Genomic DNA, 20,102 nt, shown 5'->3' with positions numbered 1-20,102 from the left:
CCTGAACAACAGCCGAGAGAAAAAACTTGGCAATGATAGGCAGCTGATGTGCAGCGATCATGGTTTTCTGGTGGCCCCAGGTGTCTGTATGCATTTTGCCAAGTCATGTCTTGCTTTCATCAGCAAGCCCTCTCAGGTCAGGCTCATCTTTGTTGCAATGCCTTGGCCTGACAGGGTCTTGCTCCATAAGCCAGATCTCTTAAGTATTACTTCAGTAAAAACACTTGAAACAATGACCCATGACATGGCAGACACTAAGACAGATGGATCCTAGGTAGCAGCAGAGTGGGCGAGTGGGTTTCTTCTGGCACATTTCACAACCTGATCAGAGAAGACTGCAATGGAATTCATTCCCACTCAAAGCCACACCAACCGTCAGCCAAACAGCTGTCATGCACAAGAACAGATGTGCCCTTGGCTGTGGCACAGGTCCTCTTGGAAGTTCCCATAACAGCACACAGAAACAGAATGTAATGCAAAAGTGTTCAGTTGACAAGATATTAACAAATCAAGCCCTTCAAAGATAAAATTTTCCAGTTGTTAAAGCCACAGTGATTGCTGAAATGACCACTATTCTGACTTTGGTAGGGGTGTTCATATTTTGAAGGCTGCATTTCAAAAGAAAAATTATTCCATAGGCACAATGGAGTTTAAAGGAATTCAGATTATCAGTGGGACTTCCTTACTCGAGAGGTTTTGATAGCTCAGCCCTTCCTGTGTTTTAATGCAAGATGCGTGTTCAATTCCCAGAAGTTAACACAAAAAGGAAGAGGAAAGTCACCTTAGATCTTTGCTTTGAGTTAAACTTCATTAGCAGAGCCTACACGGTTCCCCAGTGCAGCAGCTCTTCCCCAAGCAGAAGGTATAAGCTCATCAAGCTCCAGACAACAGCAGTCCATTAGAGTCAACTTTGACTCATGCACCCTCAACTAACAGCATGTTTACACTGCAGCTTTGGCATGTCCCACCAGGCATGTTGTGAATTAAACACTCCTCACATTCAACAGACTTGGGAAGGAAGCAGTGAAGCTACTATCAAGTGTGCCAGAGACAGCCTTGAGGAGATGCCCCTGGAGTGGCTTTGATGCCCTGTGTCCAGAGTTGGCGCATGTAAACAGGAGCAGGTAGGTGGGGGATGCTCCAGAACATCCCTGCCAGGGTATGTCACCCAGATGTACCCCGAATGTCCTAACTTGAAGTTCTTCAGTGTGAGGAGGTTTAACCTGCACTGAGAAGAGTCACACCAGTTATCTCAGGGTCTAAGCAAGCTATGGGGCCTCTGCTGCTCTCACAGCCATTAGCAGAACCCCCTAGCATAGAAACTGGCTGGAGCAGCAGTTATGCCAGGAAAAACAGCACACCACCTCCTGAACAACACGAGCTAAGCCAGGGGTGATCAACCTACAGCCCAAGTGCCACAAGTGGCACAGCATCTGTATGATGCAAGCGGAAATCAAGGAGGGAACAGGCAGCACAGTAGCAAATAGGGCAGGAAGCAGAAAGTAGAAGAGCAGATGAGGCAGAGAGCACAGGGAAGAAAACAGAAAGCAGAGCAGGAGATTGGGAAGGGAATCAGTAGCACTTGGCAGGCATGCCACAAATTTAGTTCTGCACTCTTCCCAAAAATATTGACCTCCACTGAGCTAAATGGGAAAAAAGATGCCTCTATCAGCACAATCATGTCCACACAGCAAGAGGGGCCTTGTTGGAAGAGCAATGCATACAGTTTTTCTAGCAGAGCTCAAACTCAAAGCAGCCACACCAGAAGGAAAGGTATACCCAATACATTACATTTGCAAGGCCACATTTTTCACTCACTGTCAAATACTGTTTAGCTTCTGGCTTGCTTAAGCAGCAGGACACAGTTTTTGAGCGTTCCTTTCCACGTCAATGCCTTACAGAACTTGCCAAATAAGGAGCCTAGCCTCAACACCCAAGGAAACTACCACATAAATCTTCTCTTACCAACATGAGGACAGACCCACTAGTAATTTTAGACCTGACAAAGAACAGTCACGTACCACAACCCTATGGGAGGCAGACTGTATTAAAAGAATGGTAAATGCTGCCCACTTTTTCCTTCTACTGCCCAGGCAAATGATGCCATCCACGTATCAGTACTGGCACAGCCACAGCAAGGACCTAACAGTCACAGACTCCATCTACATTCAAATGGAACTTAAAGCCTAGCAAGCCTAAACTGCTTCCTATCCAAGTCTGGTGCTCCCCAAGCCTGCTCCTGGGTTAGCAAGGAAAGGAGCAGGGAAGGGAACATCACCCATCATCACTATTGCTGTTCCCAGCTGAGGCCAGCTCCACATGCAGCCTAGCTGGAGGGAGGCTGGAACAGCTCTGGAGCTCTCCTCACACCCAGGTCAGCCAGGAACAAAGGCAGTGGCAGGTAAGGAATGAGAGATGCCACTGAGCATGGAGGGGGCACCAAGAGCAGGTGGGGAAGGAAAGGGATTTTTACCCGATTTGAGACTTTTAAAAAGTGTCCCCTGGGTGCTGCTCCCATGGCAAGGCCTGCCTGCCTAGAGGGAAAAAATAAAGAGGGGAAGGAAGAGCTGAGAGCCCCTCTTCTCCCACTCTCTGCACATTCAGACATGCTCCTTAAAAGTTTGAAAAAATCTTAAGTAATTCTAGGCAAGGATTTTTGTGGGTGCTATCTTTTATTGGGCCAAGTGTGTAGCTGGGAGAAACAAACAAGCTAGATAAGGAGTACTTTGGGTACCCAAAAGAAGCTTACCCGTGTCCCTCCCACCTATACACTTAGTCCGATAAAAGATAGCACCCACAAAAAAAATTTGCCTCTTGCATTTTTCCTGGACTATCACAGCTGCATCACCCCAACTCTACTGCTAACTGGTTCTAAACATTTGAGTTCCCCAGCAACTAACCTGTGATAAGGATTTCTGAACTACCAAGCTCTTTTAATTTCCTGTTTACTAAGGAAACATTACCCAAGTCCCGTACTCTTTTGGTCAGGATGCCAGTGACCTAGCCGAGCAGAAACTAAGCTCCTCTCCATTCCAGAAACTATCATCACAGGGGTTAAAAGTTAATTCCAGTACAAAAGAATAATTAGTCTGGAGTGTAGGGTTACGGTGCTGGATACCATGTTGTTTTAAGAACACAACACCAGCACTGAGGTGAGGGGGGGGCCGGGGAGGGAAGGGGAATTGTATTCTTGACAACAGGGGTATCCAAGTCAAATCTTGCCCTTCCCCATTTGCAAGGGACAGACCATAGTTCAACAGGACAAGGGAGAATGTCACCAGCAGTTCACAGCTCCCAGCTACAATCAAAAACTGCTAAGCATGTAGGAAGAAAATGTATTGTGCAGCCTTGCAACAAACAAGTAGTGCCTGGAGAATCTATAATCCCAACCTACAAAACAGCAGCACAATGAGCAACCATGTGTGTGCCTCCTTAGAGGAGAGATCCTGTTAGAAATGCTGGATAGGAAGAAGAACAGGTGCCTGAAGTGGAAATCCCATGCCACAAGGGGAAAAAGTCTAAGCATGGGCACAGCATGCTGGCTGGAAACCACTTGCTCCTCAAATCATTCTGTTACAGTCAGTGCATGGAGTTTTTCCCAGCTCAGCGTACTTCCTGTTACCGATGCATTCTGCCAGTCAGAGTTTCCCTGCACAGCTGCTCACCAATGATAAGGCTCATGGGACTCTAATTTGATGGGACTCTAATACTCTTATTTGATAACAACATATCTTTAAAACAAACCAACAACAAAACCCTAACAAAAAAAGGGGGGGGGGGGGGATGGGAGGGTATTTTAAATTCTTCTCCTACCTCTACCAATATGTTAAATGCAAGTGTGGCCTTTAAAAAGCAGGAAAAATATCCCCACTTCCTTTCTTGTAACTGTATCCAATTTTTGCTGCACTGCTGCTTTTTGTGCAAAGTGGCTGCCACTTTGTCACCTGGCTGCCACAAGCACCACCTGCAAGTGTTCAGTTTCTGACAGTCAGTCAGCTTGTGGGCAATGATACCCCTCTTAATCCCTCTCTTCTGTTCCAAGCAAAACAAAGCAAACGATCTCCAACAGCAGCAGCAGCACCACCACCAATGCAGCACCGGAAAGACCTAGGTTAATTTTACCTGGTAATTTTGTCCCAAATAGCTAGGAAGCCAAGTGGGGATGGAGGGAGTAAATGCCAATCCTGTTATAAAGCAATCTTGTATTATTCTTCTGGGTGGTAACAACCCCCCTTGTTCTTCCAGAGAAAGTCACTAAAATTCAAATACAGTATTTTAAAGGTGCACGGTTTTTATGTCATCTGATACTTTCACACACGTTTGGGGAGGTTACCAATCAACTACGCATTTCCATAACTGCAGAATGATTAGTCCCACTCAGCTCAATGTTCTACTATAGTTTGGCTCAGGACACACTCTCAAGGCAGCTAGCAGTTTCCTCACATTCATTTTCTGCTACAAACTGCAAAGACAAAAAGTGTGTATGGTGGAGGAAGCGAGAAAAGAAACAAAAACATGGGTGCACAATCAATCCCTCCCCACCTCCAAGGTGTCTCTATCCCTGGAAGCCAGTGGGCAGCACTGTCAGCAGCAACTCTTAGAGCTGATATTAAAAACACCAGCAACCATTGTCAGTGTGACCCATGCACCAACACCAAGGTGCCTCAGCCTCTGGTTGGAGTGTTATATTACCTGTACAGTTCTCTGGTGTGGTACAAAATAGCCTCTTTGTTTCACTGGTGGCAGTTGCATTCCCATCGGCACCCACACCGTTGAAGACTGCAAGACCTTCAAGGAAAAACAGATCACAGGTTACACAAAGGCCCTTCCAGTGCTGGCAGCAGGGCATGGCCTGTACGTTAGTAAATGCAGCCATTCAGAGCTTAGGAGTTTGTAGCAAACCCAGAGAAACAGGACAGGTTCCAGTACTTCCCTGAGTGTCACCTCCACTAGCTTTTGGAGTGAGGCATTGCTTGAAGCAAAAGTCACCAGGGCCCACAGCTGATGAGTGCTCCCTGTGAGCCCCCTCTGAAACAGTACAAGAGCACTAAAATGCCCAGGGCTAACAGGAAAGTAACTACTGGTTTGGACTAAAAAAAAACCCCCAACTTTTAAGAGAGTCTCTTACTCTGCTGTTTGGAAACAGCAATGCCTTGGTTATGCAGCTGCAACTAGATGGACTCCAGGAACAGGCAGCAACTCAGTCTATAGGTAGACTAGGGCAGCATGCTACGGCAACGCCAGAGAGACCCAGTCATGAAGTCAGGGGAAAGGCTCACTCCAGCAAGCGTATCTTCATCACTGCTTTAAGCCTTCCCATGCCTGTCCCTGCAACACTTTGGCAAGACTGTCCCTGCAGCAATCTCCAGCCTACCAAGGCAAAAGCAAGAAACTGCACACGCTCCTCTTTAAAAAAAAGAAATACATGTTTAAAACTTAAAGAGCTATTGTTTACTCCTTTGAGAAGTGATGCAGTGTGGGAAGATCTCTCTGGTGTCCTTGAAATAGCATGATATCCTGCATTAAAAACAGTCTAAACTATTGCTACAGCCTTCATAGGTCTGCTGTCCACGGTCTCAAACCAAACATTGTGGTCTAGTGTTGTAGAAAGAAATATATCATTAGAAGCATTCCACAACAGGTACATCAACACTGCAGAACCACTTCATGTGAGTATTTTGGGAAATGGAAGATAAATAAGAGCACAAAGGCCATTTTCCAGAAGAAATTCTAAAAGGACTGGATTGGCCATTCTCAATCTTTTCAAGCAGATGACTAGGTTCATCACTACTAGGTTCATGACCACGCAACTTTCCAAGGTGTTCATGCCCCTAACCGTATGTGCTTGAACCCCTTGTTTGGGAACTGTCTGACATTCAGACTTGAGCCCCCAAAATAGCAGACAACCAACCAATTCACTGCATCTCAAAACAGGTGTTATTCCCACAAATCACTTTAAGTTCTGGTCATAAGTTTTAAAATCCTGGCCAGAGTTTTCCTAACTGTGCTCCATTGAAAGTCAATGTGAACCTTCCCATTGTTTTTACCAGGAGCGAGTGAGAGTAGGAAGGGAGTCGCGCGCACACACACACACGTGCATCTTTGCAGGTGTTACTGTTTACCCAGTTTGACTTCATTGGAAAATTGTACCAGACTACACACAAAAATAAGAAATCTATATTCCATTATAGTTATCATGGGATGGCCAGACCTCCAATCACAGATCCATGCTATCAGATTTATTCCCCTGTAAATACAGAATGTGCTAACATAGCTAAGATATCAGATATTAGCTCAGCAAGGCAAGTACACTTTTCTGCCTGGCTTACTGTTCTCAAGTCACTGATCTCAGATACCTGAAGGGGGAAGGGCAAGAAAAACTATTCTTTTTGGGAGACTGCCATAACAGCATCCAAAGGTAGTTGGGGGACAACAGGTGACTGGAAGCAGGTTACACCGGTTCGGGGGGGGGGGGGGGGGGGGGAAGAGAGAGAGAGAGAGAGAGAGAGAGACTGCTTCCTCCTCTTCCTTATGGCATCCACAGAGTCAACTTGGCTGCATACAAGCCTTCTGGTAGGCTACATTGCCAACTAATTTGTTGCACAGGGCAGAGTTACTGGTTTGCAGGTGGCTGGGAGGGTGGTTCCGTGTGTATTTCAGTCTCCCTGGGAACAGGCCGCACCCTCTCCAGGCATGACTCTTTTAGTTGAGAGGGGAAGAGAAGCAGCAGGCCACTGAAACAGAAAGCTGCTAGGATGCGTCTGCTCAGAGCACGTACACTGCAGCACCTCATCATGCAACAGTGCCACCAAGCTCTTGTACTTCTGTGACCAAGTGCCCTGAGAGTCCAACTGGTAGCAATATGCATAAGCTTTGAGGATGCACAGGCAGGGAGAAGAAAGGCAGGAATGCCTACTTCATGCTGCAGAGCCGCAAAAGCACTAGGAAAGCTGCAGTAGCTGTGGCACAAGGGCTGCCACATGTGGAAAATTTAGGAAAAGTCTTTTTGGCGGCCTCCCCCTGCCTACTCCCTGTAACACAGAACAGACTCACTGGCACTTAAGGATTACCCTCAAGAGCCAAGGTCTACACAGGCGTTGCAACTATCACACCCACCTATCAGGAAACACAGCTGCATCACTGTAACTGCCCTAAGGAAAAGTTTTGGGGGTTTTTAACTAGCACCTTTTGGAAAATAGCAGCACATTTTTCCAGTCAATCATTGTTAAGGCAAGGAAACCCGAACAGACAAGAAACAGAATTCAGAGTTCTTGGAACATGTGTTTGCAAAACCCATGGATAATTTAACCTAGCTGCCAGGCTGCTTGTCCACACAGAAATGAAGACCTCAGACTAGTAAATGCTTACTCACCTGTCTGACCATAAGCAAGGGAGTAAGCCCACCAACTTCAGTGGGATAACTTGCACACAAAGTCAAAAATATGGCTATGCAATTGCAGAATCAGGGCCCAATGGTATGCAAATCCACTAAGAAGTCAAGATTTGCCAATACTACTAGCAATTATACATCCAAATTAAGGTGCCTTAAAAATAAATCAATCAATCTTTAGATGGCACATGGCTAGTTCCCTCTGAAAGACAGACCTCTTTTAAAAAGGTCTCAAGTTAGCCATCTCAAAATTGGAGATGGCCAAAATTGCCAGTCCTTCTTCCCCCTCCCCATCCCCCACTTTAGTTTAAAATAACTGATTTTTTTTCAGACTCAGGAACTAGGGAACCAAACAATCAACCCTTACTAGTGACACTGCAGCTGGTTAGACCTCCCTATTTCTCCTGCGTCATTAATACAGCCACAAATGAATATTGCTGCATTCCAAGTGGGACAAGGCTCTCTCTCTCTCAAGTTAAATATAGATCCAGTCCTATGTCAGTGCCTTTCACACCAAATATTTCCCTCCTAATCTATATATAGGCATTGATACTTTCAAGATGCTGATTTGAATCTATTTATCTTGATCTCAGTGCCATGCACTTCCCACCACAATGCTGCATTTACCACTGTGATGAACCACACAGAGCAATACAATTTCCCTTGTTCTCCCAAGGACAAGTCAACATGAGGACTAAGCAAAGCATATTTTTGTAGGACCCAAAAAAAGGAGGCCCTGCTCTTGTGCTCAAGTGCATAGGTAGACCCCACAACAGGGCCCCAAAATTCATGAATTTGTTCCATGCAATTCTGTTTGCAAGGTCAGGTTCCCATCAGCTATTTGTTTCCCACATTTCTCAGTGACGACCGCATTAAAAAAAAAAAAAAAAAAAGGAACAAACAAAAACATTGGATAGAATCCATCAGGCAGAGAGTTTAAAACTGCTTCAACTTTAAAGCCACATTTGAATTGTGACAGCATCCTGTTAAGTTTCTCAAAGCCTCACAGAGTGCAATGCTGAATATTTTATAACCCTACAAATGTAAAACTTATCAAATAACTGGCTGAATACACAGAATAGGACAGCACACTTAGAGCTATATGCCACTGAAAGCATGAACTGCAAGTTCTGAAACTCTGGAAACCAGTCTCTAAATGTTTTTGGGCCCTAGAGGAGAGCAATTAACAGTCATTAACTCAGTTTATACTGCCCACCCAGAACTCTGTCTGCATTACCATGGCCTTTGCCAATTAGTCTCACATCATAAATAATTCTCTCTTATGTTACACAGGCTAAACAAGCAACAATGATGACTTTATTGATTCAAGGGCATGTCATGACCTAAAGCCCATTAATTTGCCAAGTCTGAAGCATAGGATCATCAAACATTGGTTTTAAGAAATATATGAGATTATGCAGTGGGACATCAAGAGTATTATTGAATAATAACTCGCATTATCCGGGGACAGCAGGGCAGACCCTACGAGGAGAGGCTACGGGACCTTAATCTGTTCAGCCTTCACAAGAGAAGGCTGAGGGGACCTGGTGGCCATCCATAAACTTACGGGGGGGGGGGGGGGGGGGGGGGGGGGACCAGCGGGGAATGGGAGAGACCTTGTTCCCCTGAGCACCTCCCAGAGTAACAAGGAATAACAGCCATAAGTTGTTAGAGAGAGTAGGTGCAGGCTAGACATTAGAAGGCACTACTTCACACCTAGGGCAGCTAGGATCTGGAAACAACTTCCAAGGGAAGTGGTGCTGGCTCCTACCTTGGGGGTCTTTAAGAGGAGGCTTGATGATTACTTAGCTGGGATCATTTGAGCCCAGCTCTCTCCTGTCCAGGGCAGGGGGTCAGACTAGAAGATCTGCAAGGTCCCTTCCGACCTTACATCTATGAATAACAGAAAATGAGGGTTGGAAGAGACCTCAGGAGGTCATCTAATCTAACCCCCTGCTCAAAACAGGACCATCCCCAACTAGATCATCCCAACCCAGGCTTTGTCTACCCAGGTTTTAAAAACCTCCAAGGATGAAGAGTCCACAACCTTTCTGGGCAATCTGTTCCAGCACTTTACTACCTTCCTTGTGAGAAATTTTTCTCTTATATCTAACCTAAACTTCCCTGGCTGCAGTGCGAGACCATTGGTTCCTTGTTCTTTCATCTGTCACCACTGAGAACAGTCTAGATCCATCCTCTTTGGATCTCCCCTCTCCAGTCTTCTCTTCCCCAAATTAAATAAATCCAGTCCCTTGAGCCTCTCTTCATAAGTCAACAGTATGCCCTTGTTACCAAAAAGGCTAATAGCATACTGGGCTGCATTGGTAGAAGTGCTGCCAGCAGGTCAAGGGAAGCGATTCTTCCCCTCTATTCAGCACTAGTAACACCACATCTGGAGTATTGTGTTCAGTTTTGGGTCCTCCACTACAGAAAGAATGGGGACAAATTGGAGACAGTCCAGCAGAGGGGAACAAAAGTGGTGAAGGGGCTGGGACACATGATCTATGAGGAGAGGCTGAGGGTAACTGGGCTTATTTAGTCTAGAGAAGAAAAGACTGAGAAGGGATTTAAGAGAAGCCTTCAACTACCTGAAAGGCAGTTCCAGAGGATGGAGCTAGACCAGGGGTGGGCAAAATGCAGCCCATGGGCTGGATGCAGCCTGCCAGGCCATTCTATCTGGCCTGCAGAGCCCCTAAAAAATTTAGAAAATTAATATTTATCTGCCCCTGGCTGCCTGTCATGCGGCTCTCGATCGCTTGCCAACACTCGGTAAGCGGCCCTCCGCCCAAAATAACTGCCCTGCCCTGAGCTAGACTGTTCTCAGTGGTGGCAGATGACCAAACAAGGAGCAACAGTCCCAAGTTGCAGCAAGGGAAGTTTAAGGTTAGATATCAGGAAGAATTTTCTCTAGGAGGGTAGTAAAACAGTGGAACAGATTACCCAGAGAGGTTGTGGACTCTCCATCCTTGTAGATTTTTAAGACCCTGTTAGACAAAGCCTTGGCTAGGATGATCTAGTTGGGAATTATCCTACTTTGAGCAGGAGGCTGGATTAGATGACCTTCCGAGGTCCCTTCCAACCCTGATTTTCTATGATTCTAAGTCATGTACTCCAGCCCCCTAACCATTTTTGTTGCCCTCAGCTGTACTCTCCAATTTGTCCACATCCTTTCTGTAGTAGGGGCCCAAAACTGGACGCAGTACTCCAGATGTGGCCTCACCGGTGCTAAACAGAGGGGAAGAATCACCTCCCTCAATCTGCTGGCAACACTATTCCATCAGCCTTCTTCACAACAAGGGCAGAACTGCTGGCTCATACTGACTGTGCTCTTATGCGACTTGGAAACCAGCAGGGTCAGACAGGTCCCAGGCAGAACTCGTGTCATGATACCCAAGCCCAAGGCTCTTCAAGGAACAACTAGAATATTTGTGTCAGCACTGGCCATGAATCTGCAATTACACCTCCGCATAGAACACCTGAATAATCGCATGGCCCAATGTAAGGGTATATTTTGATCACATTTCCACAGAATATTCCAGTTTAAATCTTTAATCCATTTACTCCTGTTGGCCAAGAAAGGTCTGTACAGCAGTGATCTCTATAAAAGCTGAGGCAGCTAGGACACTAGTCAAGGTGTCAGGAAACTTTGCTCTTATTCCAAACACTGCCACTACCCAGGGCTGCACAGTAAGTGAAGACATTTCCTCTCTCTGTCTTCCCTCAGTCTTCCAGTCTCATCTGTGCAGACTGTCCTGTCTCTTACTGTTGATTTATCTTTGTTGCCTCATTAACTCCAGATTTACTTTGAGGTTTTGCCCCTAGCCTGACTCCTGCCTGCATTCAAAAGCCTTTAGCTCAGGTGAAGTGGGGCTCCTTGTTTGAGCTGTCTGGCTGGCCTCCCACAGGGATGAGTTGAGGTTTAATTGCTGTCAGCCCTGGAGCTAGTCATGCAGTGGGAATACCACAGCTCATCACAATGCTAATCCAACCCCTCCAAGACACAGTTGCCCTCAAGCTGAGTCTGTTGATACAACCCAGTTGTTTCAATGACAAATTGTGTGCGCATACAGCATATGCACACACAGGAGCTCCTGATTTGGGACATCCCAAGGGCTACTTTAATATACCCAATGACAGACTTGAAATCTTTGCTGAGCACTTTAACATTTAGCCTACCAAGCAGTGCTCATGGGCACACATATCTAAGTTCCAGGCCCACAATCTCTTTTCAAAGAAAATTCCCTCTGAAGTAAAAAATAAATGTGGTCTGAGGAGAGTTTATTGGACTGGTGCCCTTAAAAAAAAAAAAAAAAAAGGTTCACTCTAAAAGATTCAGACTCCAATTTCCATAAAAACTCAGTTCAGTCAAATAACCCCCTCTGCTATAAAAATTACAACATGTAGGCCATCAGGTTAGATAACCATAGTGGTCTCCCCTGGCCTTAATATCTCCAAGTGAACTCCAAGACAAGCAGCTGCCCAAAAATTTCAGCTAGAACATCTGGACTTCTGAAAATAATTGGGTTTATCTGCAACCTTTTTCAACCTTTCAACAAAGCAGCAGATTGTTCCAGCCAAACTCTACTAGAAGTCCTTCATCTTGCTAGTTGATGACAAAACCATACAGTACTTTTATGTATAACTCCTTAGGGTAGCATCCACCCACTCACACAGGTTGTATCAAGAGAAGCATATGCCAGGCTCCCTTCCCATACCCCAGTTGGCACGACCATCACCACATTGAGCAAACACGAGTTTGCTCATTTAGTTGGCAAGTTATGGCACATGCAGAATGGATATTCCACAGAAACATGCAGCATGCCACAACTGGCTCAGTAAAGGACTTTGGTAGAGCTGCTGTGCTTTGTGAAGACAGTTATTTAATCCCAGCACTGACCTAGGGGTTCTTGTGGAGTGACACTGGTTGTGGTTGGGAAGGAAGTACTCCCTCACAACATCCAAATCTCCCCCACCCACACCCAGAGCAGCCAGGACCAAATTCCTTTTATTTGCAAGCAAGGTTCCTCATTGTAGATAATTGACTCACAACTTCAGACAGCCTTGTTTAAATGAAAGAAGCTAGATCTAAACAAACAAAGTACAGGAGAAAATAGGCCAAATCCGGAAAAAAGAAATATTTAACATGTCGCATTCTTTTCACTTGAAAAAATGACCATGTGCACTAGGTAGGCAAATACACTGGTTATCAACCGGTATTAGTGTTTTCTGGTTTTCAGGCTACAGAGAATGGTCAGGAACCAGATCCAAACCCCAGCAAACCTGAGATTCAACTCAATGCATTAGCAGATCCTAGCCTGTGAAAAATCATCATCTGCCTTGCACATTCACATAGGAATAGGCCTGGGGTATAGACAGCACTCCAGGAGACAGCTATCATTTGCATGCTGGGCTTGAAAGCTTTGTCCAGCATCTATTAGCTCCGGCTAAGTTTAGGCCATTAGTCTGGCCAAGTCATGCTAGTAAACTAACAATCTGCAATCTAGTAATCCAAAATTAGAGGGCCTAGAGGCAGGCAACTTAAAATGGGATATGATAGCAGTCTTCAAATACTAGAAGGGCTGCCATAAAGAAGAGGGAAAGCACATTTTCTCTCTTGCTGCAGAGAGCTTAGCATGGACCCATGACTTGAAGTTGCAGCAAAGCAAGTTTAAATTGGATATTCAAAAAAATTAAAACCTTTTTCGCTGTTAGAATCATGAGGCAGTAGAATAGACTGCCTATGGAAATTATGGACTCTCCATCACTGGAGGCATTTAAAAAAAAAAAAAAAAAAAAAAAAAAAAAAAAAGTTGGGCAGCCAGCCACTGGTCAGGAACCTATGACACAGCTATGCTTCTACTATGAGTATTTCCTATGCTTCTGGGCTTTGCTGGCTGCTCCCCCTCCCCCATTTCCTACCTTTCTGCTAAATGTGTCAAGAGTGTTTTTAAGCTTTGCTCAGAGGCATTGTTAGCTACAGCCAAGGTTGGAGTGCCTGGGGTGTGCCAATGCTCCTGCTGGGACCAAAGCTGAAGGTTCCTGGCTAGAAGGTGTTGTCCCTCCACCCAGTGTCAGACCAATTGCCATATTTTGGGTCAGGAAGGAATTTTACCCCATGGTCAGACTGGTATGGACTGTGGGGTTTTTGCCTTCCTCTGTAGCCAGGGAGGGGTGGCCCTCTACCTGGGATCTCTTGAGCATATACTGACAACATTTCATAAAAGCAGGACATTGGCTGCTATGATTCCCCTGTTTTAGAGCTAGTTAGGGTGTTAGGTCTATGTTGTGTTAGGGCTGACAGTAGTTTTATGTAGAGGTTATATTATGGTTTGTATGGGATGGTTTGGATAAGGTTGATCCTGCCCTTCTAGATGACAAGACCTCTAGAGATCCCTTCCAACCCTACTTCTTTCTGACTCACCTCTGCATAGTGCCTCCATACCAATTCACACCTCCCTATTCTGCTCACTTTCTTGCTTACTGACGACTACCTCCATGGTTCAGGGCCAGCTCTCCAATCAGCTGAACCCTACTATCCCTATACTGGAGAATGTTATCAATCAGTAAAATAATGGTGAGCAGCCTCACCTTTCGCTATAAATCAGCTAGTTTTGAGTCCACTCCTGATGGGAGAACAGAAACCACATAGGTATGCGAACAACTGGTGAGATAGAAACCATATAGGCGTAAGCACAGCCATTAGCTGGCGTGGCCGAAAAAAGTCTGCACCCATGTCTCTTTTTGCTGAGCTGGTTAAGCCTTCCCACATAAACCTTGCTCTGTGGGGTGGTGGTGGCAGCAACCCTTCCAACCCACACACTCATGGCATCCTACTGTAAACAACAGTAACCATCTCTCTCCTTGCCACTTGCCTTCACAGGGGAAACAACTGCTTCTCCATTTCCACCAGGACTTTATCTTCTCAGCATGTTACTTCTCTCACACTTGCATTTGGAAAGCTTTTTTTTTTTTTTTTTTTTTGCAGCTACTGAGGGATGAAAACACAGCAGCTCCCACTCGAGCAGCTAAATGAAGTGGGTGAGTTGTCATCAGCCACATACTGGACTTTTGGAAGCGAGAGGAATTAATTTTTCACCCCTGCTTAAGGAAAGCTCTGCCTTGAGCTTCACCAGAATGCATCACCCAGCAAACTCTCCAAATCTCTTGCACACATCAAGGAAAATCATACAACCCTGCTGATGTACAATTCCAATTCCAGACAATTTTTATTTCAATAAGCAGGTAAGTGAAGAATTTGAAAGTGTTTTGTTCTCAGAAGTTCCTTCTTTTCCTATACCTCTTTAAAATTTAGGATTTTGGACAGTGAACTGCACTACACACAGCTGCCCCCTCCTAACAGCCTTCACATCTAGCACCTCTCTGAAAGGTAAATTTGAAGGGGCAATTCCTGCCCCCCTCCCCCACCTATTAAATAAGATCTGAACAACAGGATTTTTAAAACAGACTTAATTAAACTCCACCAGGAGGTGGGGAGAAAACTCTAAGTTAGCATTTAAAACTGAGGTGCTGCCCTTCATACATACACACAGCATGCATTCATCTCTCCACATGCTCCAAACCTATCAATGTCCACAAGCATTAGGTTTGCACAGTAAAAGAAAACAGGGCCAGTGTTTGCATGTTGACCAAGCAGGACCATCTGATATCTGAGTTGTTAGAAGATTGGAAAGAAAAGGCTGTGTTACAAGTGCCCAGAGACAAATGCTACAGAAGCACAGGAATTTAAACATGATCCCTGGGATGCATGGAGTGATACGTGGCCTCTGCTCAGCAAGACAGAGGAGCATGCTAGATAACAAGGTAGGATTAAAATAAGGCATTAAAATGAAATATATAACAGTTTTTACCATTTCTTTGAGTCTCAGGTGTACGTACACACACACACACACACACACACACACACACACACACACACGAGACTAACAGGAAAAACAACTAAAAATGGTAACACCTGAAACTTAAAGGCAACCTACAAAGGAGAAATATACATACTTTTGCATTTTCTATTTTCTTCAAAATGTACAGCAGAATGTCAATTACCCAGAACAATTAGCATCAGTATCATAATAGATAATCAACTTTTCCAGATAATCAAACACCAATGTGACATGCTGAAAATTGTACTTTAATTACTGTACTATACAGCAAATATTAAGTAAACAAGCACAAATATATTAACAGCACAAACATATGGTATTATATAACATTCTAAAATCTCAAATCACTAATAAATAAACAGTAGTTCTCACAGACAAGCAAAAACTATTAGTGGGATGATGGTTTTGTTAATGCAAAACCTTCAGTTTTATCTGGAAAAAGAGTTATCAACCCTGTTTTATTAAGTTTTTTTTCCACCCCCCCTTCCCTAATTTAAGCCCTGACGCACCTGGAGGTGCAAGACAATTTGGATACCTCTGGGCTTACTGACATTTATTTCACTTCAACCTCTAATGAACAATTTAGATGAAAGATGGTCTTGTCAGAAGGCCCATTTAAAAAAGGTGACCCCCACATAATACATCCCATCACATCTCCATCAAAACCTGACATTCCCAGCTTAGAAAGTGTTGGCCCTTTAACCATCCTGAAATATAGGGTTGTAAACCCCATCATTCAATCCTGTGAATGAGTACAGGGTGCATTATCCCTAAACCATCCCTGCCCAATGCTTATCCAGTCTCTTCTTGAAAATCCAGTTAGGAGATTCTACAGCTTCCCTGGGTAGGTCTGGTGGTAAGCAAGTTTGCTTGGTTTTATTTTCCCTGAAGACAAACAAAATCTGGCTTAATTAAAGCAATTAACACCCTCTTTGTGCATTAAAATATACCAGAATAAGAGTAAGTGCTTATACCAACACACTTCAGAAAGCAGACTACGCTATGGAAGTATAATGTTGCCTTTACCTTTATACCAATAAAATTACAAGCAGAGGAAGACTTTTACCAATACAATAATTTCACTGGGTGGGGCAGGGGGAAAACAGATTTACTGGCAAATCTTTTAAAAGTAAACCAGGCCTCAGGCTAAAGACAAGCAGAATTTAAAATAATAATAATGATAATGATAAAGAGAGATAGATCCCTTGGGCCCCTTTTTATATATCAAACAACTAAACTAAGACACAGGTCTAATTCCATTTCTAAAGAAACCTTTGCGGTTCACCTTTCAGGCTAATAGGGAAAAAACTACTAAGAGAAACTGTAGCGTGTGCTGACAGCACAGTACACTATTATCACACCCCAATTCATACACTTAGATCCCATTAGGAATTCCACACATATATTAGATCCCATTAGGAATTCCACACAACACAGTCCATTCCATCAGGCTGAAATTTAAAAGCTGTCAGACATCTCTCAGCCTGTGTCCCCACTTCCTGTTATGGAAGGATTTTCAAAGAACTCTCTTGCCCCTTTTCTTGCAATAATCATTTAAATAAATCCATCTAAGAATGAAAGATGCATCATTTGTGGCAGGGGGTCAGACTTGATGATCTGCTTAGGTCGTTTCCGACCCTACCAACTATGAAATTTAGAGGAGAATAGAACAGCTATATATACATTTAGCTCAGCAACTATAATTCAATCACTAGCTGATAAATATGTAGATTGATATTTTACTTACCTGTGGCCCTCCACAATTTATTCCTAGAACTTGTAAACCCTGGCAAGTTAGGGTGGATCAGTTTCTAGCTAAATTTAGGTTGTTGCGATTTATATAACTGAATCCTACTTTACCTTCATGGCTAGGTACCAAAAGGATTAGGAGCTGTTACAAGTACCTTACCGACTGGGCGTCAGTATGCACATCTGTAGAAAGTACTCCAAGATGGTTATAAGCCCCTGTCAGGTGTGGCAAGTACTGATCACCCTTCATTAGGATAGGTGCTAGTTGATCATTCACTCTTCATAAGCAATTCATGAATGTCTCTTCATGCAAAGGGATTTTTTCCATTTGCTCAGTCAAGCAAGAGCTGCAACAATCCCACTGGGTGTCACCTTTTTGGCCTGCTAATGGCTCTAACCACATCTTTCCAAATGAAACACTCACGGTCACACTCATAGAAGAAATTAAAAAGCTTACTGAGGTTTAAGACTCAGCAGACACCTGGCAGGGGCAGTTCAAGGGGGGATGCAGTGGTGCAGCTGCACACCCCTTTGATTCCTGAGCCACCCAAATTTAAAAACAAACTGCCTGGTAGCAGCAGTGGTGGCAGGAGCATTTCTATCCAGACAGTGTTGAAGGAGTCAATTGACTTCATGGCTCATTACAATCTACTGGATTCCTTCTAAATACTTCATTCCACAGGTGTTTACAACACCCTCTCCTTTTTAAAGGTCTTGGTGTTCCACTTATCTAGCTATCTTTTCTGTGACAACACTGCTGTCTTTTTAACTGGAGAAAAAGACATGTTGTGTTATATGGAGTACGCACCACCTCCACCTTTTCAAAATCCTAGATCTGTCCACAATACCTGTAGAGGGCTGGAGCTTTTAGACAAGAAGATTTGTTATGCCCAAGAAAACACGGGCCTGGCCTAGGCAGGGAGCTGCAAACCTTCCTTAATTAGGAAGGCAAGTAGGAGCATAATTGATTCCTTACCACAACTAATGCAAAAACAGGAATGGAAGTGGGGGTCAAAGGCTAACAATGAGTGCTCTAAGAGGGGACACATACCGAGCAGAGCGCACCACCCCTAGCGCCCACTAGCCTTCAAATGAGCCCAAGGAGCCAGAGGCCACTGCCTAGTGAACCTCCACCCCGAGATGCGCACTAATGGCCCCACAGTCACCCAGGTCCCCCCAGCCACAGCCTCCTCCCTAGGGCCAGGGCAGGTTGTCCAAGCCCTCTGGCTACTTTCAAGAGATCATGAGCTGATGAAGAAACCAAACTATAAGCCCCTCGTTAAAAAAAAAAAGAGGCCACAGAGAGTATCAACTCTTCTCCCGACAAAATAAAAAGGACAAACAGGGAAGGGAGCGAGGTCGCGGGTTCAAGACAAGGGATCTGGAAGGGGCAGCGCCCGCTGGCCCTCCAGCGAGCCCAGGGGCCGGCGGACACTGCCCCAGCAGCGGGGCTCGGGGCTCCCGCCACAGCCGCCGCCGCCTGCGCGCGTCCAGGGGCCGGGCAGCGCCGGCAGGGACAGGACGCGGAGCCCGCGCGGCAGCCTGGGGAGGGAGCCGGGCCGGGCCCGTCCTGGGCGCGGGGAGGCGGTGCCCGGAGCGCAGCCCGCCGCCACTAACACTGTTCGTCCTGGCTAAAAATAGCGGCGGGCGCGGGGCTCGGCAGCACTGCTGCGGGAAGTGCCCGGCGGCGGAGAAGCACCTGCCAGGGCAAGGCAAGGCATCGCCCCCGCCCCGGTGCCGCCAGCAGGTGGGAGCCGCGCCTCACCCCGCGCCCCGGCCTTACCCAGAAGCAGCAGCAGGGGCCCGGGGCCGCCGCCCAGCGCCGCCGCCGCCGCCTCCATGCGAGCCCCGGGGAGCAGCCGCCGCCGGCCCCAGGCCGGGCTGCGCGGGGCAGGAGCGGCCGGAGCACGGGAGGCGCCGGGCAGAGCCGCCGCGGCCGGACACCAGCGGCTCCCCCTGCAGGCGGCCGCGCTCCCCGGCGCCGCGCCCTTTACGGGGCAGCCCGCACGCGTGCCGGCCGGGGGCGCCGCGCCCGCCTCTGCGCGCTGCCCGGGGCGCGCCACGCAGCCACGCGGCTCGGTCGTCAGCGCGGGCAGGGCAGGGCAGGGCAGAGCAGAGCCTGTGTTGATGCCTCTTCTCTGGCTCGGAGTCACCCGCTCTCGTGCTGCCAGCACCAGGCTCCTGCGAGATGATGTTGTCGGCCAAGTCCCAGCGGCTGGAGTCAAGAGGCAGCACCAGAGTTTGGGCTGCTCTTCTCTTCTCTTCTCTTCTCTCCTCCTCCTCCTCCCCCTCCTCCTAACACGTTTGTAGCCTCCTGGTCGATAAAGGACTGAGCAAAGCGGCGTCTTTGCAGCTCCGAAACCCCGAGGCAAATTAAAAAAACAAAAAAGAGATCATGAGCTCCCTTAAAGTTACCCAGGCGCAAAAGTCACATACTCTCATGATGGGGTGGGGGGAATCTGTCTCAGGATCTAGGTCTTGGGAGCTAGCAGGACTTTTACTGCCTGGTCCCTGTGTTGGTTTTAATATTTAAAAAAAATAAAATAAGTCGTGGTGTGTAGAGATGCCCATAAACTCCTAGAAGAAGGTGTCAGACTAGATATAAGGAAAAACTTCAGTTTGTGTGACCAGACCCTGACCCAGCAGGGGTAGTGCAGGCACCTACCCTAAAGATCTTTAAAAGGAGACTGGGCGCACACATTGCTGGGGCTGATTGACCTCAGCAGTCCTTTCTGCTCAAAGTAGGGGGGCTGGACCCGATGCTCTCAGGAGGTCCCTTCCAGTCCTAAACTTCTGTGAATCTATGAAAGTCAGCCCAAGCCTACTGGTCCGTCAGACTAGGATGGCTAAGTTACACCTATTTCCACAGGCACTAGGAGCAAGGTAGTTAGCAACACACCTGGCTGCCTTTGACTCCCCAACTACTCATTTGCAGTCAGGTTGAGAGGGAAGACCTCTGAGGACATGGGAGCAGAGTAAGCTCTCAGTCCATGCCTCAGGACATCCTGCAAACTTGCTGCCACTGCATCCTGGCTTAGAATCACACGTAGACAGAGTAGGGCTGG

The 20,102-nt window shown here is 46.2% G+C and overlaps 1 protein-coding gene across 2 annotated transcripts in view; it reads right to left on the bottom strand.

Annotated features, from left to right (window-relative positions):
• Positions 1-18,969, bottom strand: part of BTC (betacellulin) — a 29,815-nt gene extending 10,846 nt beyond the window's left edge. Inside the window, exons 1-2 of one of the 2 annotated variants that reach the window (XM_059722358.1) lie at positions 18,821-18,969; positions 4,693-4,788 (exon numbers count right to left, since the gene is read on the bottom strand). In XM_059722358.1, coding sequence (XP_059578341.1) covers positions 4,693-4,788; positions 18,821-18,878 — 154 coding nt within the window. In that variant the 5' untranslated portion in view covers positions 18,879-18,969. The remainder of the gene's footprint in view (positions 1-4,692; positions 4,789-18,820) is intronic. The other variant, XM_059722357.1, reaches the window with a different exon arrangement.
• Positions 18,970-20,102: the final 1,133 nt, after the last annotated feature.

Source organism: Alligator mississippiensis, chromosome 2, assembly GCF_030867095.1.
Source record: "Alligator mississippiensis isolate rAllMis1 chromosome 2, rAllMis1, whole genome shotgun sequence".
NCBI lineage: Eukaryota > Metazoa > Chordata > Crocodylia > Alligatoridae > Alligator > Alligator mississippiensis.
The sequence above is the reverse complement of the archived record's forward strand: the minus strand, read 5'-3'. Positions and strand labels throughout refer to the sequence as shown.